The sequence below is a fragment of the Primulina huaijiensis genome, chromosome 2 (assembly GCF_012295235.1).
Source record: "Primulina huaijiensis isolate GDHJ02 chromosome 2, ASM1229523v2, whole genome shotgun sequence".
Taxonomy (NCBI): Eukaryota; Viridiplantae; Streptophyta; class Magnoliopsida; order Lamiales; family Gesneriaceae; genus Primulina; species Primulina huaijiensis.
This window is the reverse complement of record NC_133307.1, coordinates 510,330-535,052: the sequence shown is the minus strand read 5'-3', so window position 1 is coordinate 535,052 and position 24,723 is coordinate 510,330. Positions and strand designations below refer to the sequence as shown.

Here is a 24,723-nt window from a genome sequence, read left to right as displayed (position 1 = left end):
AAGCACCCTACATTTTCAATTATAATTCTTTGAAAATGACAAAAGAATCGCGCTCAAGGATCCCATTGTCGATGGATGTAAACGAATCAAACCGATTTACAAGTTACAGATTGAGCTGGTCGAGATTTTTTCCGACTTAAAAAATATTTTATTCATAACTTTAATATTTCAATAGATGGAAATGAATCAAGCTGATTTGCGAGTCACGAATTGAGCTGTTGCGAGTTTTTCCGACTTGAAAAATATTTTATTCATAACTTTAATATTTCAATTAATATAGTATAATTATATATTAAATATTTTTTGAGCTAATAATTATATATGTGTTGCATATTGCTATCCAATTGCTGACACAAATTTTGCCAACTTGTAAGAAAATGCTGAATGAATTTTTTCTTTGTTGGTAGTCGTGGGTAAGGTTCAAGAAACATGTCAAATTTTGTAAGAAAGCAGAGTTTTACAACTTCAACACCTTTCTTATTTGGCATATACCATGCAGACATCGAGTTGAGTTTGACTGGGTATGGCTCGAAAAGCCATTAACCAAAGTCCCGAGACCCGGTGCATTTTTTTTCCCTGAAAATTGTCCAAACCTTTAACGAATACAAAGATTGACTCAGTCGATAAAAAACATTCTAGATTTGCCCCAGAATAACTTCCCCGCCGGAGACCTTGACTTCTGACGGAGCCTTTTCCACGTTAAGAGCTTTAATCTTGCCATCAACAACATAAGCAGACCACCTTTGTAACAATACCATGATGAATATATCGGTTTCTATCTCGAGGCATATACCAGGGAACCATATGCATTATTCGTGAAGTCCCAAGTTTAAGATATAAGTGCGTACCTATGAGAACGAGGTCCAAGTAACGCGGATGATAAATCTACCACCAAGTCCAGTTTCTTGTGGAAGCTACCGTCGAAATCTCCATAAAACTCAATCTATAATGACAAAAGAATAAGGTTCAACCAAAGCACATAATAATTCTCATTGCACAACTGAAGGTTTACAATGTCGAGATGTGGACGCAAGTACAAAAAAATAGGAAAAAAGTAAGTATAGAATAAGAAGTTTCATACTTAAAGGATTGGTTTGAATCTTTCATTCTTATGCCGGATGCGCGAGCACAGTTACATGTGTTAACCCAAAATCAATCACTGTATAGGAGTTTTCCGAACAATGTTTTGGAGTGTGTGAAAAGAAAATTTCATGACAACATGTAAGCATCGGGAATACTTTATACAATGCCTCAATTTATTCTTTATTCTTCATTTTCTGCACCTACAAGGTGGTTCATTCTACATGCCTATGACGTGAAATACAATATTACACCTCAAAGAATTAAAACATTAGGAATAAAATACATACTACAATGAAAAAGGTTAACTTACTAGTACCATACAATAACGTGAGTAATTTCTATCTTCACGAGAGTTCAAAAATCAAGAAAAAGTTAATAACTTACAGCGTCTTTGGCCTGAAGTTTTTCTGCCCAGCCATTAATTGTATAAGGATCATTGACAGCTACACATATGACCGAATCAATTCCTTTTGCTCTGAACTTATCAATGATGTTCTTGTAGCTAGGGACGTGCTGCATCGAGCAAACTCCAGTATACGCTCCCTGTGGATCGTAAAAATTGAACTTCGTATACCATGTAATATCAAATCGAAAAAACAAAAAGAAATTGCAAATAGAACAGGCTAGAAGTTATTCTACTTGCCTACTAGCATCTTGCTAAAGATACTTCCTAAAGTCTATCACTCAGTTAGAAGTTATAACATAAATAAAACCTTCTGAGCCAATAAAATGTAATTGACTTTGGTAAGTAGACTAACCAAACAAGAACCTCACATGTGATCAATGGTTTCGAATAAGATTTTAAAGCATTAATTCATTATTTAATGTTTCTTTAACTGAAGGTACAATTGTGCTAAGCAACTACTTATCAGGATACCTATCACCCTGTATGGGTTTACTACCAGGGAGTTCTTCAGCCTAACTGAAAAAACATATGTGATCAATTAGGAAAAAAGCCCATACCAACTAATCCATACTTAGTACCTTCCATTTAGAATATATGATATGTGAGTCCACTTGATTACCAGTAAATGAGTTAGACACATCAATGATATGATGAAACCGAGCAGGACAGCGATCCGTAAGAGAAGCTACAGGGCAGCAGGCGCACGTACAGAAACAACAGGGTAACACAATTCTCTGTGCATTCCTCATTGATTGTCTCCTTATAGTTTTCTCAGAACTTCTACAAATAATGTCCCATTTCACTAATACCTTCCCAGAAATACAATCAAGCCCACAAACTGTACAATATCACTCACTAACGAAATATAGCTGTTCCAGGCCAAAAGAAATGTAATACATAAACTATTGTAAGTTAATAGAGAGCATTTGATATCTGAGATTAATTCTTCTATTCAAAACTAATAGAAGAAGAGGGAAAAATATTTATACAAGAAGAATCTGGAAGCGTTTTAACTAACTATCAATCTTTTCTAACTACCCCTAATTACAGGCTGGGATATATTAACTTAAAACTTCCCCTCAAGTTGGTTGGTAAAAATTTTGACAGCCAAATTGGACAACGTAGGAAATAATGTAGAAGAAGGCAGCGACTTGGTGAACATGTCGGCAAGTTGTTGTGAGCGAATTGGGAGTAGCTTTAGAGTTCCATCACCGAGTATATGTCGAACAAAATGGCAGTCAATTTCGATGTGTTTCGTTCTTTCATGAAAGATAGGATTTGATGCGATGTGCACTGCGGCCAGATTATCACAATAGATGACTAAAGCTAGAAAGAATCAAAGGAGAGAGATTTGAGTAAAGCTCGTAGCCAAATAAGTTCATTGGCTGTAGAAGCTAAGATGAGCGAGAGACTGTAAGTCTGTAACTTAGGGATTCTCCTAAGAAAACACAAAATCCAGTTGTTGATTTACGGGAATCCATACATGAACCCAATCTGCATTAGAAAATGCCTTTAATTGCAAGGAGGATGTTGAAGAAAAATAAAGCCCCTGACCAGGAGTGCCTTTGAGTTATCTCAATAAGTGGAGAATAGCCTGTAGATGGGGTGATCTGGGTTGAAACACGAATCGACTCAACTTATGCACTGCATAAGTAATGCCAGGACGCGACAAAGTGAGATATAGAAGGCGACCGACCAAACGACGGTATTGCGTGATATCAGGCAGATGATCACCATCAAAAGAGTTGACGGAAGTCTTAGGATCCACGGGAACTTCAACAGATTTGCTTCCCAAGTAATCAGTATCTTCAAGGAATTGCAGAGTATATTGACGTTAAAAGTTGACTAAACCACTTGAAGAACAGATGATTTCAAGTCCTAGAAAGTATTTTAATTCACCAAGGTATTTGAGTTTAAACTGAGAGTTGAGAAATGTCTTAGGTGAGAATGATCGGAGAAGGACTCCACAAGAATAATGTCATCAACATATGCTAACAACGCTACGAAGGAAGCACCCGATCCCTTAGTGAGCAATGAATAATCAGATTTGGATTGAACAAATCCAAATGCAATTAAGGCTTGAGAAAATTTTGCAAACCATTGATGCAAGGCATGCTTAAGCCCACAAATGGATTATGGAGACAACAAACGAGTTTGAGTGTATTAGGGCCAGACTCCCCCAGTCGATGTGATCTCAAGGGTAGATCAATGTATACTTCTTCAAAAAGATCACCGTTAAGAAAAACTCTATTGACGTCGAGTTAGACTAAATTCCAATTCTGACTAGCAGCAACAAGCAATATCTTTATGGTAAACCTGCTAGTGGAGGAAGACCTCCTAGGGATAAGAGACATAGGGCTAAAGAGAGAGCCAAAAATATCTTTATGGTAACAAGTTTTGCCACTGGGGGAAAAGGTATCCAAAAAATCAATCCCTCCTTGTTGGTTATAACCCCTGGCTACCAACCGAGCTTTGTAGCGCTCCACAGAACCACCAGCCCTCAGTTTTACTTTATATACCCATTTCGAACCGACAAAATGCTTACCAGCTGGTAGAGGAACAACCGACCAAGTGTTATTCTGCTTCATGGCCTGTAATTCAAATCGCATGGCCTCTCTCCATTCTGGACACTTGATTGCTCGATGAAAAAATTGTGGTTCAAAATGAGAGGAGATGTTTAAGACATATGATTTGTATGAAGCAAATAAAGAATCATAGGACAAAAATGGGGATATAGGATATCTAATATGATGGGAAGCGTCAGGGACCGAGTTCGAATTGGATAAAAGATTACAATGGTAATCTTGAAGATAGACAAGATGTCGATGTTGGCGAGATAACCTGCGAGGTACTATATGATCAGAACTACAGATGGAAGATGATAGATTAGGTGTAGATGAAGAGGGTTCTGGGCATGTGGAAAATGATTTTGGTAGGACAAGATCCGAAATCAGTCAGGTATCGAATCCAATTGATGAATTGAATGAAATGGAACTATTTGTTCATGAAATATGACATCCCTTGACAAAAATATTTTCTTGGACTCAATATCGTAGAGTTTGTACCCTTTTACTCCGGGAAAATAACCAATAAACACGTGCACAAGGATGAAATGTTGAACGGTTGTGAGCCAAAGTCGATGCAAAAATCAAGCATCCAAATACCTTGAAATGAGAGTAAACAACAATGGTGAGTAGAGAAGTTCATAAGGGGCTTTGTGGCCGAGTAAAGGTGAAGGAGAACAATTAATAATATAGCACGCAATGAGTAAGCAATCAGTCAAGAATTGAAGAGGAACACGCTACTGGAAATGAAGGGCACAAACCACATTTAACAAATGCTAGTGTCGACCACAACATTTTGTTGAGGTCGATCTACACATGAAAATTGATGTAGGACACTTTTTTCGTGGAAAATTCAGAAAACTTTAACTCGGGAGCATTATCATAATGAAATTGTTTGATCTTGGTGTTGAACTGTGTCTCAATCATAGTGAAAAATCTTGGAATGACCATGAATCTGACATCGGGTGCAGTAAGGCCTTTCTTTCTTCCTATACATCAACTTGTTCAGATCATCAATGTGATGATTACTCTGGAGGTGACTTTTGATAGCAAGAGCCATATTACTGTGTAAGTCAAGTGAGGCAACATTGGAAGGATTGATTGTGCGTTGGCGTTCGTCTTGAAGGATTAGAGATAAGACCTTAGGGGGTAAAAGATCCAATAGAAGGATCTGACCCCTTATTTGAGTATAAGAATGATAGAAATAGTGGAGTTCTTTAGTACCCCCACAAGAACATAGACCACAGGTGCAAGCCGGACGAAAGTTACTTAATTCACCCCATAACGTTTTCAGCTTTGTAAAGAAAATGCTCTACCGAATTCTGACCTTGAGCAAGATTAGTCAATTCACGTCGCAATTGAGAGAGATGAGGACCATTGCTTTGTTGAAATCTTTCTTTAAGATCGATCCAAATAGCATGTGCAGAATCAGAAAACACGATGCTGGCCGAGATTTCCTTGGTAACAGAGTTGAGGATCCAAGAAATAACCACATTATTGTTTCTAATCCAGACATTCAGAAGAGGAATATTTGATGCATTAGGCTTAGAGATTGAACCATCAATAAATCCCAACTTGTTTTTGACATAAAATGTGATCAACATCACACGACTCTAAGATGCGTAGTTATCACCTGTTAAATGTTGAGAAACAAGCGTTACCAGGATTGTCGCTGTGATGAAGAAAGTAGGGACTGAGAGGGTCGTCAATGGTGGATCTGTCGATGAAGGAACCAGAAGATTGATCGATTGAGATGCCATGGACACTGGCGAAAATAGATCTCCAATGGTTGTGGCAAAGCAGAGATAAGCGACGACCAAATTTGATCAGAAAAACACCCGATTCACGGTGGCAAACAATCAGAGATGGAAGTTAGCGGAAAGAGATTCAACTGATACCATATTAGAAGTTAATAGAGAGCATTTGATATCAAAGATTAATTCCTCTATTCAAAACAAACCTAAGAAGAGGGAAAAGTATTTATACAATAAGAATCTGGAAACATGTTAGCTAACTATCAATCCTTTCTAACTACCCCTAATTACAGGCTGGAATCATACACAACTTCGAGCAATCGAAATATCAAATCGGGATGACAGAATGAAATAAAATACACAAAATGAATAGCGTAACTTACAGGAAGGCCAAAGATAACAACTTTTTTATCCTGAAAAACAATATTTTAAAAAAGAGCACACAATATCAATAGATAAAACAACCAAAACATAAACGAGACCCACAAAAATAATTGAATAACTGAAACCCCATCAGCAAGTGAACCTTGAAAATGTCTTTAAGAGGGGTGGTGGAAAACTTGGAGGAAACCCCTTCATCCCAGGTGCGAGCTTTCTGGAGAGAGACATCCGGAGCCGCCGATATCAAATCCGTCCCAACCGCAACCGACGCGTAGCTCCTTGATGCTTGGAACCCTTTGACCATTGTGTTCACCAACCTCATTCGCTCCAGGAATGCAGAGGAAGCCATAGCTTTACCTTCTTCCTTCGATTTTTCTCGATTCCTTTCTTCTTTGTTCTTGTTACTATATGTAGTACACGTACAAACCTCTAGGCAAAATCCTTTTGATATTTATTTTCCCAACAATCGTTCATAAATTACCAAAAAATATATAAAAAAAATTGTAATAAATTACTATATGAAACTTTAATTTTTTAAAAATAATATTATTAATTTATACATCTAGCTAATAAATCAATTATATTATGATTATTAATAAAGAATAAACTAATAATAATAAATGATATTGATATCATGAAAAACGATAAACAATGTGACTTTAAATATTAATATTAATATTATTAGAAATATTAAAAATAACGATATTAACAATAATACTAAAATAATATTAACAAAATTAGGGTTGAGTACAGTTTCTATTAAACCGAAATAACCTATTCGATTCGAAAGTTCGTTTCGATTCTGTGAAAAAATGGTTTGTTTATTCAATCTGATTAGGTTATTTCTGTAAAGAAATTAGATTGACCAATTAACATATTTTGGGTTATTTCTGAAAAGAAATCAGATCAACCAAATAATTTAATTTTTATTTAAATTCAATTTTATATTAGACTTTTAAATAAACCTTTTAATTTTAATTTTTTTTTGACAAATCATTTAGTGATTTTGATTAAATTGATTCAAATTTATGTTAAAATATTTTGTCTTTCATTTTTGGTTGTAGACTAGAATACAGCACACGTTGTTGAGTTAGGGAATAAAATAGCATGCCACCTTTACAATGGGATAATCTTTTTTAAATCTGACAATTAAGAAAAACAAAGGATTATTTTAGAGTATTATATTCATATGATGTGATAAAATATTAACTATTAGATCATCACTGTATAATCAATTTTTAAAAAAATGTGAAGAACCCATATGATATAATAATATTGAAATACGGAGAAAAAAATTCTGTGTGTAGCATAAATTAACCCGATTAACACCTCCAAAACAGAATTGAAATTTATTTTTTTTAAGCATAGGTCGACGTTCATTTATATAAATTTTAAAAATTAACAAACGAATTAATAATAAGAAAATGAAATTTTAGAAAAACGTAAGACCATCTCCAACCACAAAATTTATTTTGGTGCAAATTTTACACTAAAATAATGCGATTTCTGCACCAAATACAATATACATCTCCAACCCATTTAATTCAAATCTTACACAAAAAAAAAAATATTATCAAAATATTCTTTTATCTCCAACCAATTTACTTCAAGTCTTTGTACTTGCATTTGTATTTGAATTATGTGTTTCAAGTTGTATTTGTATTTCAATTATTTTTTTAAATTATTTATGAATGTATTGTTATATTAATTTTTTTACATTTTTATTAAAATTATATTAATTATAAATCATTAAATCAAATTAGTCCTTAATTATTAATAATTAACATAAATAAATAAATATTTTAAAAATCAACAATTATTATTTTTAAATTTATATGATTAAATATCTAATTATTAAAATAATAAAATAAATATTATACTATTATTTAAATAATATTTATAATTTTTAATACAAATATTTATAATAAATACAAATAAAAAAATTTAAAAAAAAAAAGAAAAAGAAACAAACCTCTCTGCCAGCCCCCATTGGAAGAAGAAAGACTGCACCAAAATGGTGTAAAGATGGCCTAATGGAAGTTATCAGCACATGACAAGTTATGAAGTGTTGGATCTCGGTTTTCTACATGCCCAAAATGCAGCGGAAGTTTAAAAATTTTATTTTATTTTGAAAACAAAATAATTTTGGACACTCGTATGGTTTTAACAAATACATAAACATGCATAGGATGTTAGAAATTGTTATACCTTTGGTGAATAAATCACTGGTCTCCAACTATTCCGGGGTCAGCGGAGATAGCTCTTCGTGAATTCCCTACGAACGTTCTTCGATCTACTAATCCGGTCCACGACTGGGAAACTTGTTCCTCTTATAATTTGCACTAGAAAATTATAAGATGGTTTTTTTTTTTTTTTTTCGTATTTGAGATCAAGAAATATTGTTTCAAAATTTTTGAGAGCAGCCTAGAAGTGCCGAAAGATTGAAAACCACTTATTGAAAGTTTGGGCTGATTCTTCATGTAAAACAAGAATCAAAATCTTATATTTTTGTCTAACCTTCAATTTACTTAATTAATTAGATCAATTAAGTCAATTAAAGATTCTAAATATGCATGCCAACCTTTTCCAATCTTGATTTTCTTTTAAAACATATATTTGTGAGATCACCAAAATATAAATAAGGCATGTGTACTTCTTTTGACTGTCTTTAGCAGTCAAGCTCTCAAAATTTCTATAATCTTATCGATTGATCATATCAAACTTATTTCTTATAAATTCAACTCATTGAATTTATTATCTCAACGGGAACAAGTAAACCAGTGCTTCTGTGACCCTCAATGGTTCAGGGATACAGCTAGCCGTGGGTTCACAACTCTTTGTGATTCGGGACATAATCCTTTATTCGGGCTTACCCTAGTCAGCCCCATTCTTTTCATCAACACCTTGATCAAGAATGTCAGAACTCTTTTCTGATTGCACCCATCGGATCATGGTAAGAGCGTCTAGTAGCATCGCCCCATGATCCCCTAGGTATCACTGATAGTGCCTGCAAGAACCAGTCGATTACGATTAACGTACAGTACGGTGCCTTCATCTCATATATCCCGATCGAATCTGCAACCATTGGTTCATCGAGGGTTGCGTATTAATTCGATAACTATGTGATAACTATAAATAGTGGCATCGCATGTACTGTTGGAGATCTCCTTCTCTAACGCACATCTCATACTCTGGCCAGAGATTTCACGCACTATTATTTCATCATATCACACAGGATATCGACACCCGTAGGTGAGAGGTGAATCCCCGACTACAATGCACTGGCTCCTATATGTGTCGGAACTGCACCCAACCTCGCCACCCGATTACTCTCCTGGAGCCGGTAAACGAGTCAAAGCACAGCCCTAGCATATAGAGCCTCAGTGTTGTCCCGGGTCGTAAGGACTAATGGTGTACAATCATAACCACGGACTAATCCTCTCGATGAATGATAACCACTTGGAAAGTCCGAGGGAGGGTTGTTCGGTATAATCATCATATGACTACCCATCTGCATGTTTGGACATCTCTATGCCCTTACCAAGAAACGCAGTACACAACATCACAGATGCTAGTCTCAAGCTCAAGCGACCTTTATCTATGTTTTAGGCGGCTGAATCGACTAGGAACGAATTTAGATTATACAGTGTTTACAAACGAGTTTCAACATCGAATTACGATTCATTTGTATTAAAGTATAATCAAGGTCTTTATCTATGTTTGATAACATGGGTATACAGATAAAGAAATAACAAACCATGAAATAATGAATTATATTAAAATAAAGATTGTNTGGCTTATATAAGCCTTACAATAACACCAAATAGGAAAGAAACAGAACAACGTAATAAATGGCTAATGAAATGGTCAAACTCCACCTACATGTCCTAAATAATAGGAGTTATTAACTGAATCAACTTTGACAACTTCAACAATAACTTTAATGACCCTAACAATTCCTTCCCTAAACTGATTGCAGTAATGCTTTCAGTTTATTCATGGTACCACACATACACCCATTAACTCACGTAGCTTCAAGAACATATCCAGCTTAAGTGGTTTTGTCATAATGTCTGCAACTTGTTCTTGTGTGACACAGTGCTTTAGCTCAATAACTCCATCTTTAGTCAAATCACGCAAGAAATGAAACCTTACATCAATGTGTTTGCTGCGTCCATGCATGACTGGATTCTTGGATAGCTTAATGGTAGAACTGTTATCACATAATACAGTAGTACACTTGCCTTGAGAATGACCAAGCTTGTCCAATACTCTCCTCATCCATACCCCTTGACAAGCACAAGATGCGGCTGCCACAAACTCTGCTTCAGTAGTGGACAAAGTAACTACAGGTTGTTTTTTTGAGGACCAGGACACAGCTCCTTCACTGAGTAGAAACACATAACCAGAAGTGCTTTTCCGGTCATCCACATCTCCTGCATAATCACTATCTGTATATGCCATCAATTCTCCACTACCTTTCTTTTGATAAAAGACTCCCAAGTCCATAGTACCTTTCAAGTATCGTAGCACCTTTTTTGCAGCTTGCAAATGCAACTCAGTTGGATTTGCCATTGAGAGAAACAGAGCCAAATTGTTTTGCTCAATTTCTTCTTCTGAAAATTCTCTCCCACTCACATAATCTTCCATCCAGAATGGTACTCTTCTGTTCCTCCTTTCTGGTGAGATTCCTTCAGATGTTAAAGAATTCTCTCCAGGTGACTCATCTGAAGATAAGCTGGCCTCTCCTCCTTCTTCAGATTCTTCTTCACTTTGATCATGTTCACTTTCTTCTTCATTACTATCTCCCCACTCAATGATATCAAGTCTTGCTTCCTCTTTACTTCTACCCCAATTCCAGCACTCATTTTCTTCAAAAACCACATCTCTGCTTACAATTATCTTCTTGGATGTTGGATCATAGAGTCTATATGCTTTAGACTCTTCACTCATCCCTAACAGCACACACGGAAAACTTTTATCATCCAGCTTCTTTCTTGTACTGTCTGGCACGTGAACATGGCCAATGCATCCAAAAACCTGAAAATAATCAACATTGGGTTTGACACCACTCCAAGCCTCTTCAGGAGTCATATCTTTCACTGCCAAGGTAGGACTTCTATTGAGCACATGTGCTGTCCAATTTACTGCTTCTGGCCAGAAATTTTTCGGAACTTGCTTCTCCGATAACATGCTTCTAACCATGTTCATGATTGTCCTATTCTTGCGCTCAGCTACTCCATTTTGTTGGGGAGTATAAGCTGCAGTGAGTTGCCTGCTAATACCATTAGCGTTGCAAAAGGCATTGAACTCTTGAGATATGAACTCTCCACCTCTGTCTGTGCGTAGACAACAAATAAAAGCTCCTGTCTCTTTTTCAACGAGGTTTTTGTAACTCTTGAAGATAGTAAAAGCTTCAAATTTTCCAGTAAGAAAATATATCCACACCTTACGACTGTAATCATCAATAAAGCTTATGAAATAGCTCTTCTCACTATTGGAGACAGGTTTGATGGGTCCGCATATGTTAGCATGTATCAACTGCAGTCTTTGTGATGCTCTCCATGAACTCCTTTTTGGAATTGCATCCCTGTGTTGCTTTCCCACCATGCAATCAGTGCATATTTTGGATGGTGCCTTCAACTGTGGTAACCCTCTCACCATTTGTTTATATTGTAATGTTCTCAGACCCTTGAAACTTAGATGCCCATATCTGCAGTGCCAAAGATGAGTGTTGTCTTCGAGAATTGTTTGGAAGCAAATGGGAGCTGTCGGTAGAATTCTTGCAAGCAGTATGAACATCCTATTTGCAGACATTGCTGTTTGCATAATAAGCTCTTTCTTGGGATGATAGATTCTACATTCTCCATGTTGTATCAAAATAGCTACACCTCTTTCTTGTAATTGTCCAATACTTAATAAGTTATTTTTCAACTCAGGTATATAGAAAACATCAGTGATTACTTGAATAACTCCAGCAATTTGCATCCTGATGTTACCCTTTCCCAACACAACCATCTTGGAATTATTCCCGAGTGTTACGGACTGTCGAAATTCCTCATCAAGATCTGAGAACCACTGCTTATTTGCACACATATGATTGCTACACCCTGAGTCAAGGAACCAGATATCTTCTCTCTTTGATTGATTAAGTTCCACATATGACATCAACAACATTTCTTCTTTCTCCTCATGCTCAGCATAATTCGCTTCCTTCTCCCATTTAGGACACTCATATTGAAAATGCCCTAATTGTGACACTTATAACACTCAACTATAGCCTTGTTGAATGCTTGTCTACCTCTTCCTCTGCCTCTTCCTCGAGAAAATCCACGACCTCGATCGCCTCCTCTTCCACCAACTCTATTATCATAGGTAACCTTTAATGCCTGCTCATCTCCTCCATGCCCGTTCATCCTCTGTTCATGTACCAGCAAGCTACTCTACAACTCATCAATAGTTAAGATGTCTAAGTTATTAGACTCTTCAATCNGAATGCTTGTCTACCTCTTCCTCTGCCTCTTCCTCGAGAAAATCCACGACCTCGATCGCCTCCTCTTCCACCAACTCTATTATCATAGGTAACCTTTAATGCCTGCTCATCTCCTCCATGCTCGTTCATCCTCTGTTCATGTACCAGCAAGCTACTCTACAACTCATCAATAGTTAAGATGTCTAAGTCATTAGACTCTTCGATTGAACACACAACATAGTCGAACCTTGATGTCATTGATCTTAGGATCTTTTCAATGATCACCACTTGCTCCATTTTTTCACCATGAATCTTCATCTTGTTTGCTATGATGAGTGTTCGAGCGAAGTACGCATCGACACTTTCACCCTCTTTCATATGTAGAACCTCAAACTCCTTCCGAAGAGCTTGGAGCTGTGCTCTTTTAACTCTTGTAGAACCCTGGTACTTCTGCTTCATAGAGTCCCAAATGTGCTTGGCAGTGTCTCTATTGAGGATCGTCTCCATAATGGTTCGATCAATGGCTTGGAACAGATAATTCTTGACCTTCAAGTCTTTCAGCTTCTGGTCTGCAATTGATTTTTGTTGTGCTTCAGTAAGCTCCATTCCTTCTGCTGCAGCAGGGATTCCAATCTCCACCAAACTCCAATATTCCTTTGAGCGAGAAAATTTTCCATAAGCATGGACCAATGATCGTAATGGCCATCAAACTTAGGAATTGCAGGTTGAACGAAGTTATTTTCAGCTGCCATGCTTGGATTCTCACTCTCTCTCTTCTTAAGAAACTGCGGTTTCTTTACAATCAAGCCCCGTGATAGGGCTCTGATACCAGATTGTTGTAAATTCCAAGTACAAATCAATTCACAGAAAAATATCTACACATTTATTAGAACAAACCGTTGGCTTATATAAGCCTTACAATAACACCAAATAGGAAAGAAACAGAACAACGTAATAAATGGCTAATGAAATGGTCAAACTCCACCTACATGTCCTAAATAATAGGAGTTATTAACTGAATCAACTTTGACAACTTCAACAATAACTTTAATGACCCTAACACGGAGTAGACTGAGTGACTGACAATCCCGCTGAGATAGATATTAAATACCATGCACGCGTTTGTGTATCTAGAGATCGTCGTGTATCTGCCTGACTACAGACTTCACATGCTCCCTTGAGCCACTGAAATCAAGAAACACGGTCCAGCAATAACTTCTGCAAATCCGTAAGTTGTATCGGAATTCAACAAATAGCACGTATGGTCAATGGGTTCTGCAAATCCGTAAGCTGTTCATGAGCAATAGGTGCCACATCTTCTCCATTTTCATCGTCAGCATCCAAAAATAATTTGAACTTGAGAACTTTATGAAGACTTGCCAATGGATTGACTTGCTTAGCTGGGGTTTGCTTGGGGTCCATTATGCGTCTGCTGGACAAAAGGTTCGTTTCGGAAGGCCCCGTCTGTTCATGAGCAATAGGTGCCACTTCTGCATAAACAAAATGCTTATGTCAAAGTAAATGATAAAGTTTCACTACCCAACTTATGAGTCTTTAAGACTAACATCAGATATGATACGAAAGGCAACTGCTCAACTACATGAACCAATCTAAACTCAAAGAATTGTAAATGTGACTCACCACTTTCATCGAAGATGATGCAGGTCCCTATTGTTTCTTCATATTCTCCAATCTGGTGGCACTCAAACAAAAATGAATTAAGTTTAAGAAACAGATGTAACAGTCAATTAGTCTAATTGTGGTAGGTTCCAGATAATTTTAAATAATGTGCATGCCCCCGTTATGTTTTATGCTGCAGTTAGCTCGATTCAAAGCAGCTTGCTTCAGCCTAGTAAATTGTATAAATCTGAATCAAAGAGACATATCTCAGGAAGTGGATTGACAAAAAAGATAGCATCGTCCACTAAGGAATCATCTAATACCAGTATATTCGAGTATGAACGGGCAACTAAGATAATGAAACCTTCCAACTCACATCATGGTAAAAGGTAGCCACAGGTTCCAGAATGCTTACATCTTACATAACGTAACCTCTTAACAAAGATCATTCTGTTAAACAAACTTTTAAAAACAGTTGCAGAAAATAAAAAACATACAAAAGTTAGCTCATTAAGATATATTTCTGAAATGACAATGCATCAAGAATACTTGTCCTTTGAAGGTAAGCTTTTAGAATTAGTTACCCATCACAATTTTTTCCTAACAAAATAAGCAGAACAAAATCAACACTAAAACTCACTCATGAAAAGGAAAAAATTAAACGAGAAAGAGGCACTTTATTTTGAAGCCCACTAACGCAATATACATTTTTTTTAAGTCTTTCTCACTTACCAACTTAATTTTGTTATCGATAATCAGAATAGGGTTGAGCGTATCCAGACCCTGCATTATTTGTTCAACAATAAAATTATGAATAGTATGAAATGAAGAAAGAAAAACGAAATAACTAAAGAAAGAAAGTAAGTGCAATAATCATGCTATCATTCATGAATTAGATGCCCATAACACAAGGTTGGAGTAACAAAAACAAAAACAAAAACCTTAACAAAACATATGAGAAATTTTTTCTCTAAACGTTGTATATTTTGCATGGTTGATAAAAACAATTAGGTCTTAAGAATCAATATTCTACAGAAATACTCCCAAATCCAATTTCCATGAATCATCGCACTTCCCAAGAGCACCCAATTGCGCCTTTGAAAAAAAGGAGGTACACAAAATAGTGAGTGAAGCAATGAAGACACCAAGTTCAAATTTGTATTCACCTTTTTCCGTTATCAATTTCTTTTATTAGGTTCCGGAACTGCTAAACGAAAGATTGAGTGTTTGCCCAAAATATTACACTTCCAGTTTAGATTTCATTAAGAAAAGAACAAATTGGAATAGGCTGCTGCATAAAACTTCAAGCACTAAACTAGTAGAACAAAATATATGAATTAAACACGACTGATTGGAAGGCAGCGATCGTACGGAAAGAACATATGGGGCATCCTGTGGAATATCAATGTCGGCTGAAACGCTATCCAAGTCAAGCAGTACATACTCTTCTTCCTTTTCTATTTCTTCACTATCTTGGCCCATGGATTATTTAATGGCACAAATTCCAAAACACTCTGACAACCTGTAAAGCAGCCCCGAAACTTCATAAACTTTCTATAGGTACTACCATAGAAAAAAAGCGTACAACAGTTGCACAAAAAAGAAACAGAATCGGAATAAATAAGAATCGAAACAAAAAACCCAAAATACACATGCAGAAACAACCATAGTTCAGACAAAAATCAAAACCAAATCCCGACCTTTTTCAGCAATAAAAAATCCCTGAACGAGACATAAAACAAATAATTTCTGCAAATAATATTACAAAAAACTGTAGTTAATCTAAGGTTAACTAAAAGATTAGGTTTTTTACCAGTCAGTCGAAGCTTGGAGTTGCTGATTGAATTGGGGGTTTCTGGAGTAAATACCTAAATTTATTATTTTCTGTTTTGATTAAAGCGCCTTTGGAGGTCGAAGTTTGGTTTGCCAAACTAGCTACTTGTGAATTACCGAGAATAACCCTACTTATATTACTATTTGACATTTTTATATCGCGATAATTCTCACACTTTCAACTTTATTAATTATTTTGTATATTATTATTTGTTATTAAATTTATAAATAATTTGAGATGTTTTGTATTTCGATTAATTTATCAAAATATAGTGCCTTTGTTAATAAAAATTATATAGAATTATGACTAGGGATAATTTCGTCCACTTAAAGAAGAAGTGTCATTACACTAAAATTAAGGCAAAAACTTGTGTGAGACGGTCTCACGGGTAGTATTTTGTGAGACGGATCTATCATTTGGGTCATCCATGAAAAATTATAACTTTTTATGATAAGAGTATTACTTTTTATTGTGAAATTCGATAAGATTGACCCGTCTCACAGATAAAGATTGGTGAGATCGTTTTACAAGAGACATACTCCTAAAAATAATTAGTCATGTGTATTATTGAAATGAGTAACGAATATATTAAACCACAAATAATTAAATTCAAAACCACAAAAAATTGAGTTTTTGAATTTCTAATTTGTATTTTAAAATGTGTTTTAAGTGCTAAATGAAACCATAAACAATAAAATCTCTATTAATTAATAATATCGAGATTACATTTCTTTATTAATTTTAAAAAGTATTAATAAAGTAATAATTTTTTATTTGGAGATTATTTTTTGATTGATCGAACATATGTTTAATCATATAGCCATGTTTAACAAATATCTATACCATATTATTTGAATTAATATACAAAAAAATTCATAATACGTATTTATTTATTAAAAAATTAAGTGATATATATTGTTTTTAATAAATAACTAATTTTATTATATTAAATAATCAAATAAAATTAGCGTACAAACAAAAACAATAATAAAATTAAATTTTATTAAAAAAATAAACAACAGTATAATCATATTTTATTATGTTGTGATATTTATGTTTATAGTTTTATAAAATTATTAATTTTTTTATATTGACGGACCATAGATTTATACGAAGATCTTCCATAAATTTATTATATTATTAATTTATCGAAATTATTAATTTAATACATTGATCCAAGTCAAAACCAAGAAAAAAAAGTATTTTAAAGAGATAATTAATTTATCGAGTATTAATTAATAAATATTTTAATGTATAGCTTTTTTTCTCTGATGAATTTAATTTAAATATAATAGATTTAATATGAATTTTTATGCCATTAAATAGCAATGAAGATCTAACCATAAAGTTTATAATTGATAATGTTGACCTTCTTTAAATACTATATTGATTTCAATTTTATTATTACGAACAGTTTAAAAAAAATTGTATTATAATGAATAAAAATTTTAAATTTGACCTTATATTTCTGAATAAGTAGGAGAAAAAAAGTAAAATTAATGGAGAAATTCTTTTGAGTACTTGTCTGTAATAATAAATAAATGCAGGTAGTCATTGTTGACTCATTTTTGAGAAGAAACTATTTAATCAAGTTATTTTATTATTTCTTAAACTGTAGTTTTATGATTAATTTTTGGATATAAAATACAAAATATAAAACTTGAATTTTTAGAATACAAGAAACCCCACGTGATTGACTCACTAACCATTAACCAATAAAACTTTTAGATTTTTTTTTAATTGCTAAAAGTAGCATCCCACGTTATGGTAAGCAAGCTTAAAGTATCTTTATCAATTTTTCCAAAATTATTAATGAGTCATTATTAAGTTGTATTTATTTGGACCTTGAAAAGTCATGTATTATGACCACAATACATCATCATGTTATGAAAATAATGGTAATGTTCTTATTTTAAAGTAATATGTTGTTGCGATATGTGGTGACATAACGCAATTTCATGGCAATCATAGAACATCGAAGGGTATTTTTTTGTTCAAAAAAAATCACTAAATGGCCCTTGAATTTGTTAAATGTAACAAAATTTGGTGCCTTCCATTTTTATAACACACCGACCGCAATTGGGTTTGGCGGATTATCCCAACTAAAATATCTTTTGTTGCATATATATCTCGTTTTTCTAAAATATGAATTCGATGATTTCAAAAACCACATACAACACTCACATGCACGTCTCCATAACTCAGTAGCAATTCTCAACACATAATGTCCAACTGATAAAATTCTCAACACAAGATTTCATATTAAACAGAACAAACGGAAAATACAATTCTAGTACACGTATACTAAAAGTTAATGCCAAGAACTCAACCTTGTGGTTCCTCTTCTGGCTCTTCCTCTTCTTGCAGAAGGTTTTCTCTATTGTCATGAGCCCAGAAGCCGCGGACATCTATTAACATGCTTGCTACTGTGCCACCTTGTTTGCAAGCCAAAAGATCGTCCAATGTTATCATCAACGGATCTGACGGCTTCACCATATCCCATATTTCATCTCTTACATCCTCGATACACAGCTCGTAGTTCCCTCCCTCGATCCATTTTTGATGCACATCCCTATTTTACACATGGCATGGGACGTTATTCAGCGTAAGTAGCCAACAGCCAGAAGAAAAAAATTAAACTAATCTGTACTTATTCTAAAATTATTAGTTCCTCCACCAAAATTATCGAATCATCCCCATTCATCCAAAATCTTGGATTTGCCTCCACCTATGCACTGTGGCGCACCTAGTGTGTTGACCTTGAAAACCTTAGTTCATCGGATCATTGTGGGGGTACCTCAAAACAGTAACAGAAGCACCACAAAACTTCCCAAAAAAAACAAGATTGCAGTAACTATGGAATTGCTCCACAGGTAGTATAAATAATCTGAAATGTTTTCCAGAAATATCTTTGCTCAAAAGCCACGAGCAGAAAATTCCAGAAGTTTTTGTTGGATGATTCAATTGGAAAACATAAAAGAAGTTCAAGATCTTAGCAGTATATTCAACCAAAATATTCAGTGTGACGCAGATATAAAAAATCCATAAACATCCTATCTCAAATCGAATAATCATTAGCGTTTACCTGAACAGCGTGTGTATGTCAGCAGTTGTAAGGAATCCCCTACCACCAAGATCAAGACACCGAAACAAATACGTTAATCCTTCGGTAGTGTCTTTGTTCTCTAGGGACAGAACAAAGTCAAGAAAACTCTCGAAATCCATCTCTCGAGCATTACCACCACCACTTTTTCCACGTCGGACATGCTCATCGAACACTATTAAGAACAGGACAAACTGGAAATTAATAGGTTGCATTAAATTAAACACATCTGAGTGGGGACATTTTTTTATAAACTTATTTGACCTTTTTTTATCCATAACCTTCACATTTGCAAACAAAAGTAAAGCACTACGTGTAGGATAAATGCTTCAAAACTATAACTACATGGTCCAAAGTATGGACACTGCTTATAAAAATGAGGTCATATTTTAAAATTGAAATTTGTAGGAAGTTAGGTACCAACATTCTCCTCTAGTGAGCCAACTGGTTTTACATAGATATAAATAATGGTCAAAAAGACTTTTTCCCTTCAGTTGAAGTAATAATTGGAGTTGAACAACATGATCAAATTGTAATTAAATTTCATACTTAAACAGGAGGTAGAGGAAACTCAATTTGGCTTCTACCTCTCTCAATAAAAATGTCTGTCAATGTCCCATCAGCATAATCCCGTAGCTCCTGTTTGCTCAACGTTCCGTTCATGTCTTTATCAAGAGCAAGGAACATGTCTGCAAACATCACCCATAGGGTCTATAAGCTCATGCACTGACTAAAAATAAAAAAGAAGTAAACTATAAGCCATTGTTATAAAAGGCGAGCGCCTGGCTGCGCCTGTCGCACCTGTTGCGCCTGGGTCACGACATTGAACAAGCGCGCGCCTGGGGTGCGCCTCGGCCCAGGCACACCGCTGAAGAAAGGCGAGCGCTTGTGCGCTTTGGTATTACACGATGTGATAGGAATTTATAACTCAAGCCCAATAAAATTTAAAGCCCAATAACAAACAAAAGACCTTTTTAATGTTTTAAAAAAGCCCTACAATCTGCATGTGTGTTCTTTTTCTTACCGTTCTTTGAAATTCTTTCTGGAGTAGCGCAGCGGCCTCTATCTACATCTGAAAGTCTCTGGTTCTGTTCGTCTCTCTCTTTTCTAGTGTTTTTCATCTTCTGTGCTAGGTTTCTAGTATAAGCTATCTATTAGCAATTTACATATTTTTATTTCAAAGATGATAGGACCTGATTCTATGAACGCAAATAGATGAAAAATGCTCCAGTATGATAAGAGACGATAGCCGCAGATTAGAAATGGCAAAAACTTGATTTTTGAGTCGATTTCTTCCTATCCCTAACTTACACCACTAAGTCAAATCTTACAACTACACTCAAAAGCTACTTGAAGAAGATCAGATAAAGAATAAGATGTTGCATGAAATACAACTCCAGATATCAATATGAGCCCAGAGAAAAGAGACTGCAAAATCATGAATCTGAACAAGTCATTATAATTAAGTAAAACATGTCCAGAGTAAAAAATCTAACCACATATGCGTTGAGCAGAAGTCAAAGAGAACCAATTTTCTGCCTGTTCATTATCAGTAACTTCTTCCTCGCTTTCCTAGGGTGAATAAAAAAGGAAAAAATTCTTAATCAAACAAACATCACAAGAAAAATTTATTTTCATCAACTAATTATTCAAACAATCTACCTGGTGAAGCTCCATCAATTCCTGGAGACAATTACTGAGTAGGACTTTCTTTATGCATGCCTTACCTGTAGTCATCGAACACTGTTAGATGCAGATAGAACCAAATTAATTGACCTGATACAAGGAAATGCAGTCGAGTGTGAACCTCGTTTATGAGGATCACAAAAGAAGAAAAACTTGTGTGCAGCTATACGACAGTACATCTGCACAAAAGCTCCCGGCATATCCCGCAGTTGTGCCAAATTACGAATAAGACCTCCAATATATGATTCCATTTCCTAATTTTTGTAAAAGTGAAGAAATAAGCACATATAAGATACCAAATTATGGTAATTAGAACATAAATACACGACCATCTTGCTGAACAAAATGCTCAAAGGCACAATAAGCATACATGAGGCTGGAGAAAGCCATCAGAATCCTCGTCAAGCTCACTCATATCGATTCTGGCTTGAGTAAGTGAAACCTGGAAAGGAACCAATTTAAATTACAAGGCTTTCTTTCATTTATATATGATTCCTTTTCTTCTTGTTGTTGAAAAATAGTAAATTCTCATTGAATTTTCTTTTTCAATTACAAGGGGAACACACATGTTCTGCAGTAACCCGTTCTTAATGTTAATTGAGTGCCCGGTTTTGCTTTGCAGGTGGGTATATACCAACAGTTGGAACTATAAAATCCAAATATGTGATATAAAGGGAGGAGGCAGTATCCACACCAAGCCGGTCTTAGAGGAGAAACAGCACTTACCGTACGCATTACATAAAGATAGAAAGGTAGGATGGCGATTCTTCCCAGTTCATCTTTCTCAAACTTCATGAAATTTGAAGGACTGAAAAAACGTCGACATTTAGGGCCTATTTGTTCCGTACATACAGAGGCAATGTGGCAAAAGTCTTCATAGTTCATCTAAACAATGACAAAAATTGTATTTCAGCATGATCACATTCAGTTAAATAGATATAATGATTAAAACAAAACAATTCCATAGACAAAGAAGAGTAGAAAAATCCTGGGTAACGGACATATGAAAAAAATAATATGTTATAATGAACAAAACAAAAAGGTTGTCATACTATTATATATTTCCTAACAAGATTAAAAAAAATCATGCAGGCAATCTACATGGGAATATAAACAATATAGCAAGATGATTATGCCTATCTATTGAGAAAATAAATAAATTCAGAATGCGTTGGAGTGCTCGTGTGGGGAAAGTTCCACCACAAACAAATATTTCTCACTTAGAAGAAAGGAGCAAAAATTGGATAAAAAAAACATTGCAGAAATAATAACTCAGATGAAATTTAGATACTAACTCACCTTTTCAGCACCCGTGGCATCATCTATGACACAATTTTCCCTTAAGCAAACCCACATAGCATCCAAATCATCAGCATTTAGCAGAAGATCAGATTGTTTCTGACAGAGGAAATGGAACTTTATTAGGCTCAGGACAAGAAAGGGATCATATAAATTCATGACGGACCAAATATTGTAGGACAAACTTCCTGCTTACAAAAAGATATCTCCTTGACAAAAACACTTCAAAAATTAATTTTAATGTTCAATGTTATGAATAGAAAGCTCTAATATCGGTAACGCGCAGCTCACGAGTCAAAGTAAATACCTTCAGAAACCGATACTTTGCCAGCCTCTGTACCCTATGGCTGATGGAACCTTCTTCTGGTTTCTGAATGAAACAGGAATATGAGTGGCAGTGCTAACGAAAGGTAACTCAATTAACCCAATATGAAGAACAAGAAACCAACCACTATCAATGCCCAAAGGTACATGCATGATAGAGGATTAGCGCAGAACTTTTGCATGCATAAGAATCAATAAGAAAAACCCAATAAGAAGAACAAGAAACCAACCACTATCAATGCCCAAAGGTACATGCATGATTGAGGATTAGTGCAGAATGTTTGCATGCAAAAGAATCAATATGCAAAACCTAAAAGATACAGAAAAATGACAGGAAAACATTGCTTAAAACATGTAATCCCACTTGTGGGATAATGTGTAAAAAGAGAATAGACCATATAACACAATGTACCAGGCGGGACAACATTTAAAGAATTAGGGGGATTATATATCAAAATATTGGAGTTTGTTTCTTCAAGTAACTCATGTTCCATGAAACTTTGAAGAAATACCTTCTTGTAGAAGCTTGGGATCGTGCCAGCTTCAGCATTCTTTTGTTGCTTCTCTTTAAAAATTTCTAGCAAAATCCTTTTCGTTTCTAGTTCTGACAGACAAAAATTGCAGGCTCTAAGTTTACAAGGGTACTTCATAAGCATTTGGTTTCATATAAAAAAGCTTTAGTCTACAGCTACACAGTATAACGACACAATCTGATAACTTAAGCAAATCATATCCAAACAACCACAAAACTGAGCACAAAGAACTGCAAAAAAATGTATGCTTGCCACTTAATTCACATAATGGATCCTTTGGTTGTCTGCAAAACTGAGGGGGTCCAGATACAACTTCAAGAATCAAACCTATTTGATCTAAAAACACACCCATGTCTCCATTTCTTATATTTCAAAACCACACTTAACTTCTGCCAAAAGGAGAACGTCCAATTTTACTAAAATTCACAACAATTAACAAATATATTGTGCTCATCACTACAGAATTTCTCTTAAGAAACATATGAAAATTTCCAGCTTAGTCAACTGAAATTCTATAACTCCCTAATTAATGCTGCTAGTTCGTACAACTAGAGTTTGATGGGAAGAACAAACAAACCCATGAGAGCTTCGGAGCCTAGGCCCGCTCCAGATCCGATATATCTGCGAATGTTTCGGACCCAAAGCATCGAAGAAGCAGGCGGAATTTTCCTTGGCACAGACGTATCGTGACCTTCGCCATCACTCGATCCACTATACATGGTTCACTTCAAAAAAAAAACCCTAAACCGTGAATCAAGGCCAATTTAAGAGAAAAACGAAGACCAATTTTTTCAAAATGGGAAATGCTGCAATTCGGAAGCTCCGAAAACCCGAATCAACGAAGATAAAATACAAGGGGTTTCTTGGTTGGAAGGAGGATTATAAATAAATTTGTGAGCACACACCCTGTTTCACATTTTCTTGTACTTCTAATTTTTTTTTTTCAGTTCAATTCTTATTTTTTATATTTTATCTTATTTCTTATTATTTTTTAACTTATAAACTTTAGTTTTTTTTAAAAAAAATTAATTTATTGTTATGTATTTTCTTAAAATTATTTTTCATAACAAAAACAAAACATATATATATAAACAAAGTTCAAAATAATATTTTTACTTTACATAAATTATAAAGAATATATTATATATTTTGTAAAATAACTTAAAAATCTTACATTTAAGCTCAAATTTTGTGCCCTCCAAAGTTTTAGATACTTTATAAAAAAAACACCAAAATTGTGTACCTCCTTATTAAAACATGGGGGTAATCTATGAAACATATTGAAATTTGAGAATAAAATTAGATTTTTTGTTATTTTATGTTATATTTATTTATATAAATTTTGACTAATTTTTTTAAATATGAAAATTTTGATTGTTAAAACACACAATTATTGCATTTGAATTTTTTGGGGTTGACGAAAATTTTATTATAAAAAAAATTAATATATANTGTGTGTGTGTGTGTGTGTGTGATTTCATATTAGGATTTAGGATAGGTGATATATCTTTCCTTTGAAGAAACCGAACATGATAATCTTTATCATCTAGCTCGAACAAAGCTTAATATCATCGTACTTAAGTACATTAATCATTATTGACCACTTAGATTGAAGAGATGATACTAATAGTGTAACTTTCTGTATTTTAGTTAAAAGGCCTGAA

General features: G+C 34.7%; 3 protein-coding genes across 3 annotated transcripts; all 3 read right to left on the bottom strand.

The window, feature by feature from the left end:
• Positions 1-409: 409 nt before the first annotated feature.
• On the bottom strand, positions 410-6,628 carry LOC140962749 (peroxiredoxin-2F, mitochondrial). The gene is made up of 5 exons (XM_073421721.1): positions 6,334-6,628; positions 6,191-6,220; positions 1,468-1,626; positions 849-943; positions 410-741 (listed from the first exon to the last, which is right to left on the bottom strand). The coding sequence occupies exons 1-5, from the start codon at positions 6,535-6,537 to the stop codon at positions 636-638; spliced, it is 594 nt and encodes a 197-aa protein (XP_073277822.1). The 5' UTR covers positions 6,538-6,628; the 3' UTR covers positions 410-635.
• Positions 6,629-13,539: 6,911 nt separating this feature from the next.
• On the bottom strand, positions 13,540-16,368 carry LOC140962740 (uncharacterized). The gene is made up of 5 exons (XM_073421710.1): positions 16,094-16,368; positions 15,652-15,802; positions 15,013-15,063; positions 14,302-14,353; positions 13,540-14,150 (listed from the first exon to the last, which is right to left on the bottom strand). Exons 2-5 carry the CDS (start codon positions 15,760-15,762, stop codon positions 13,906-13,908), a joined length of 459 nt encoding a protein of 152 aa, XP_073277811.1. The 5' UTR covers positions 15,763-15,802; positions 16,094-16,368; the 3' UTR covers positions 13,540-13,905.
• A 1,901-nt stretch (positions 16,369-18,269) lies between these two features.
• Positions 18,270-23,951, bottom strand: LOC140962733 (probable serine/threonine-protein phosphatase 2A regulatory subunit B'' subunit TON2). Its single transcript, XM_073421697.1, has 12 exons — positions 23,637-23,951; positions 23,039-23,130; positions 22,510-22,572; positions 22,203-22,301; positions 21,630-21,788; positions 21,274-21,345; positions 21,025-21,157; positions 20,880-20,944; positions 20,714-20,789; positions 19,805-19,906; positions 19,200-19,392; positions 18,270-18,686 (listed from the first exon to the last, which is right to left on the bottom strand). Exons 1-12 carry the CDS (start codon positions 23,776-23,778, stop codon positions 18,440-18,442), a joined length of 1,443 nt encoding a protein of 480 aa, XP_073277798.1. The 5' UTR covers positions 23,779-23,951; the 3' UTR covers positions 18,270-18,439.
• Positions 23,952-24,723: the final 772 nt, after the last annotated feature.

Excerpts from the sequence above, each read along its gene's own strand:
- LOC140962749 (XM_073421721.1), bottom strand. The coding sequence starts at position 6,537 with ATGGCTTCCTCTGCATTCCTGGAGCGAATGAGGTTGGTGAACACAATG. Across the intron at positions 6,221-6,333 it reads CTCTTAAAGACATTTTCAAG|GATAAAAAAGTTGTTATCTT; the intron begins GTTCACTTGCTG and ends ATTGTTTTTCAG. Across the intron at positions 1,627-6,190 it reads TTGTTATCTTTGGCCTTCCT|GGAGCGTATACTGGAGTTTG; the intron begins GTAAGTTACGCT and ends TACGATCCACAG.
- LOC140962733 (XM_073421697.1), bottom strand. The coding sequence starts at position 23,778 with ATGTATAGTGGATCGAGTGATGGCGAAGGTCACGATACGTCTGTGCCA. Across the intron at positions 22,573-23,038 it reads TCCCAAGCTTCTACAAGAAG|AAACCAGAAGAAGGTTCCAT; the intron begins GTATTTCTTCAA and ends TGTTTCATTCAG. Across the intron at positions 21,346-21,629 it reads ATCTTTATGTAATGCGTACG|GTTTCACTTACTCAAGCCAG; the intron begins GTAAGTGCTGTT and ends GTTCCTTTCCAG.
- LOC140962740 (XM_073421710.1), bottom strand. The coding sequence starts at position 15,762 with ATGGGCCAAGATAGTGAAGAAATAGAAAAGGAAGAAGAGTATGTACTG. Across the intron at positions 15,064-15,651 it reads ATGCCCCATATGTTCTTTCC|GGTCTGGATACGCTCAACCC; the intron begins GTACGATCGCTG and ends CAAATAATGCAG. Across the intron at positions 14,151-14,301 it reads CATCATCTTCGATGAAAGTG|AAGTGGCACCTATTGCTCAT; the intron begins GTGAGTCACATT and ends TTGTTTATGCAG.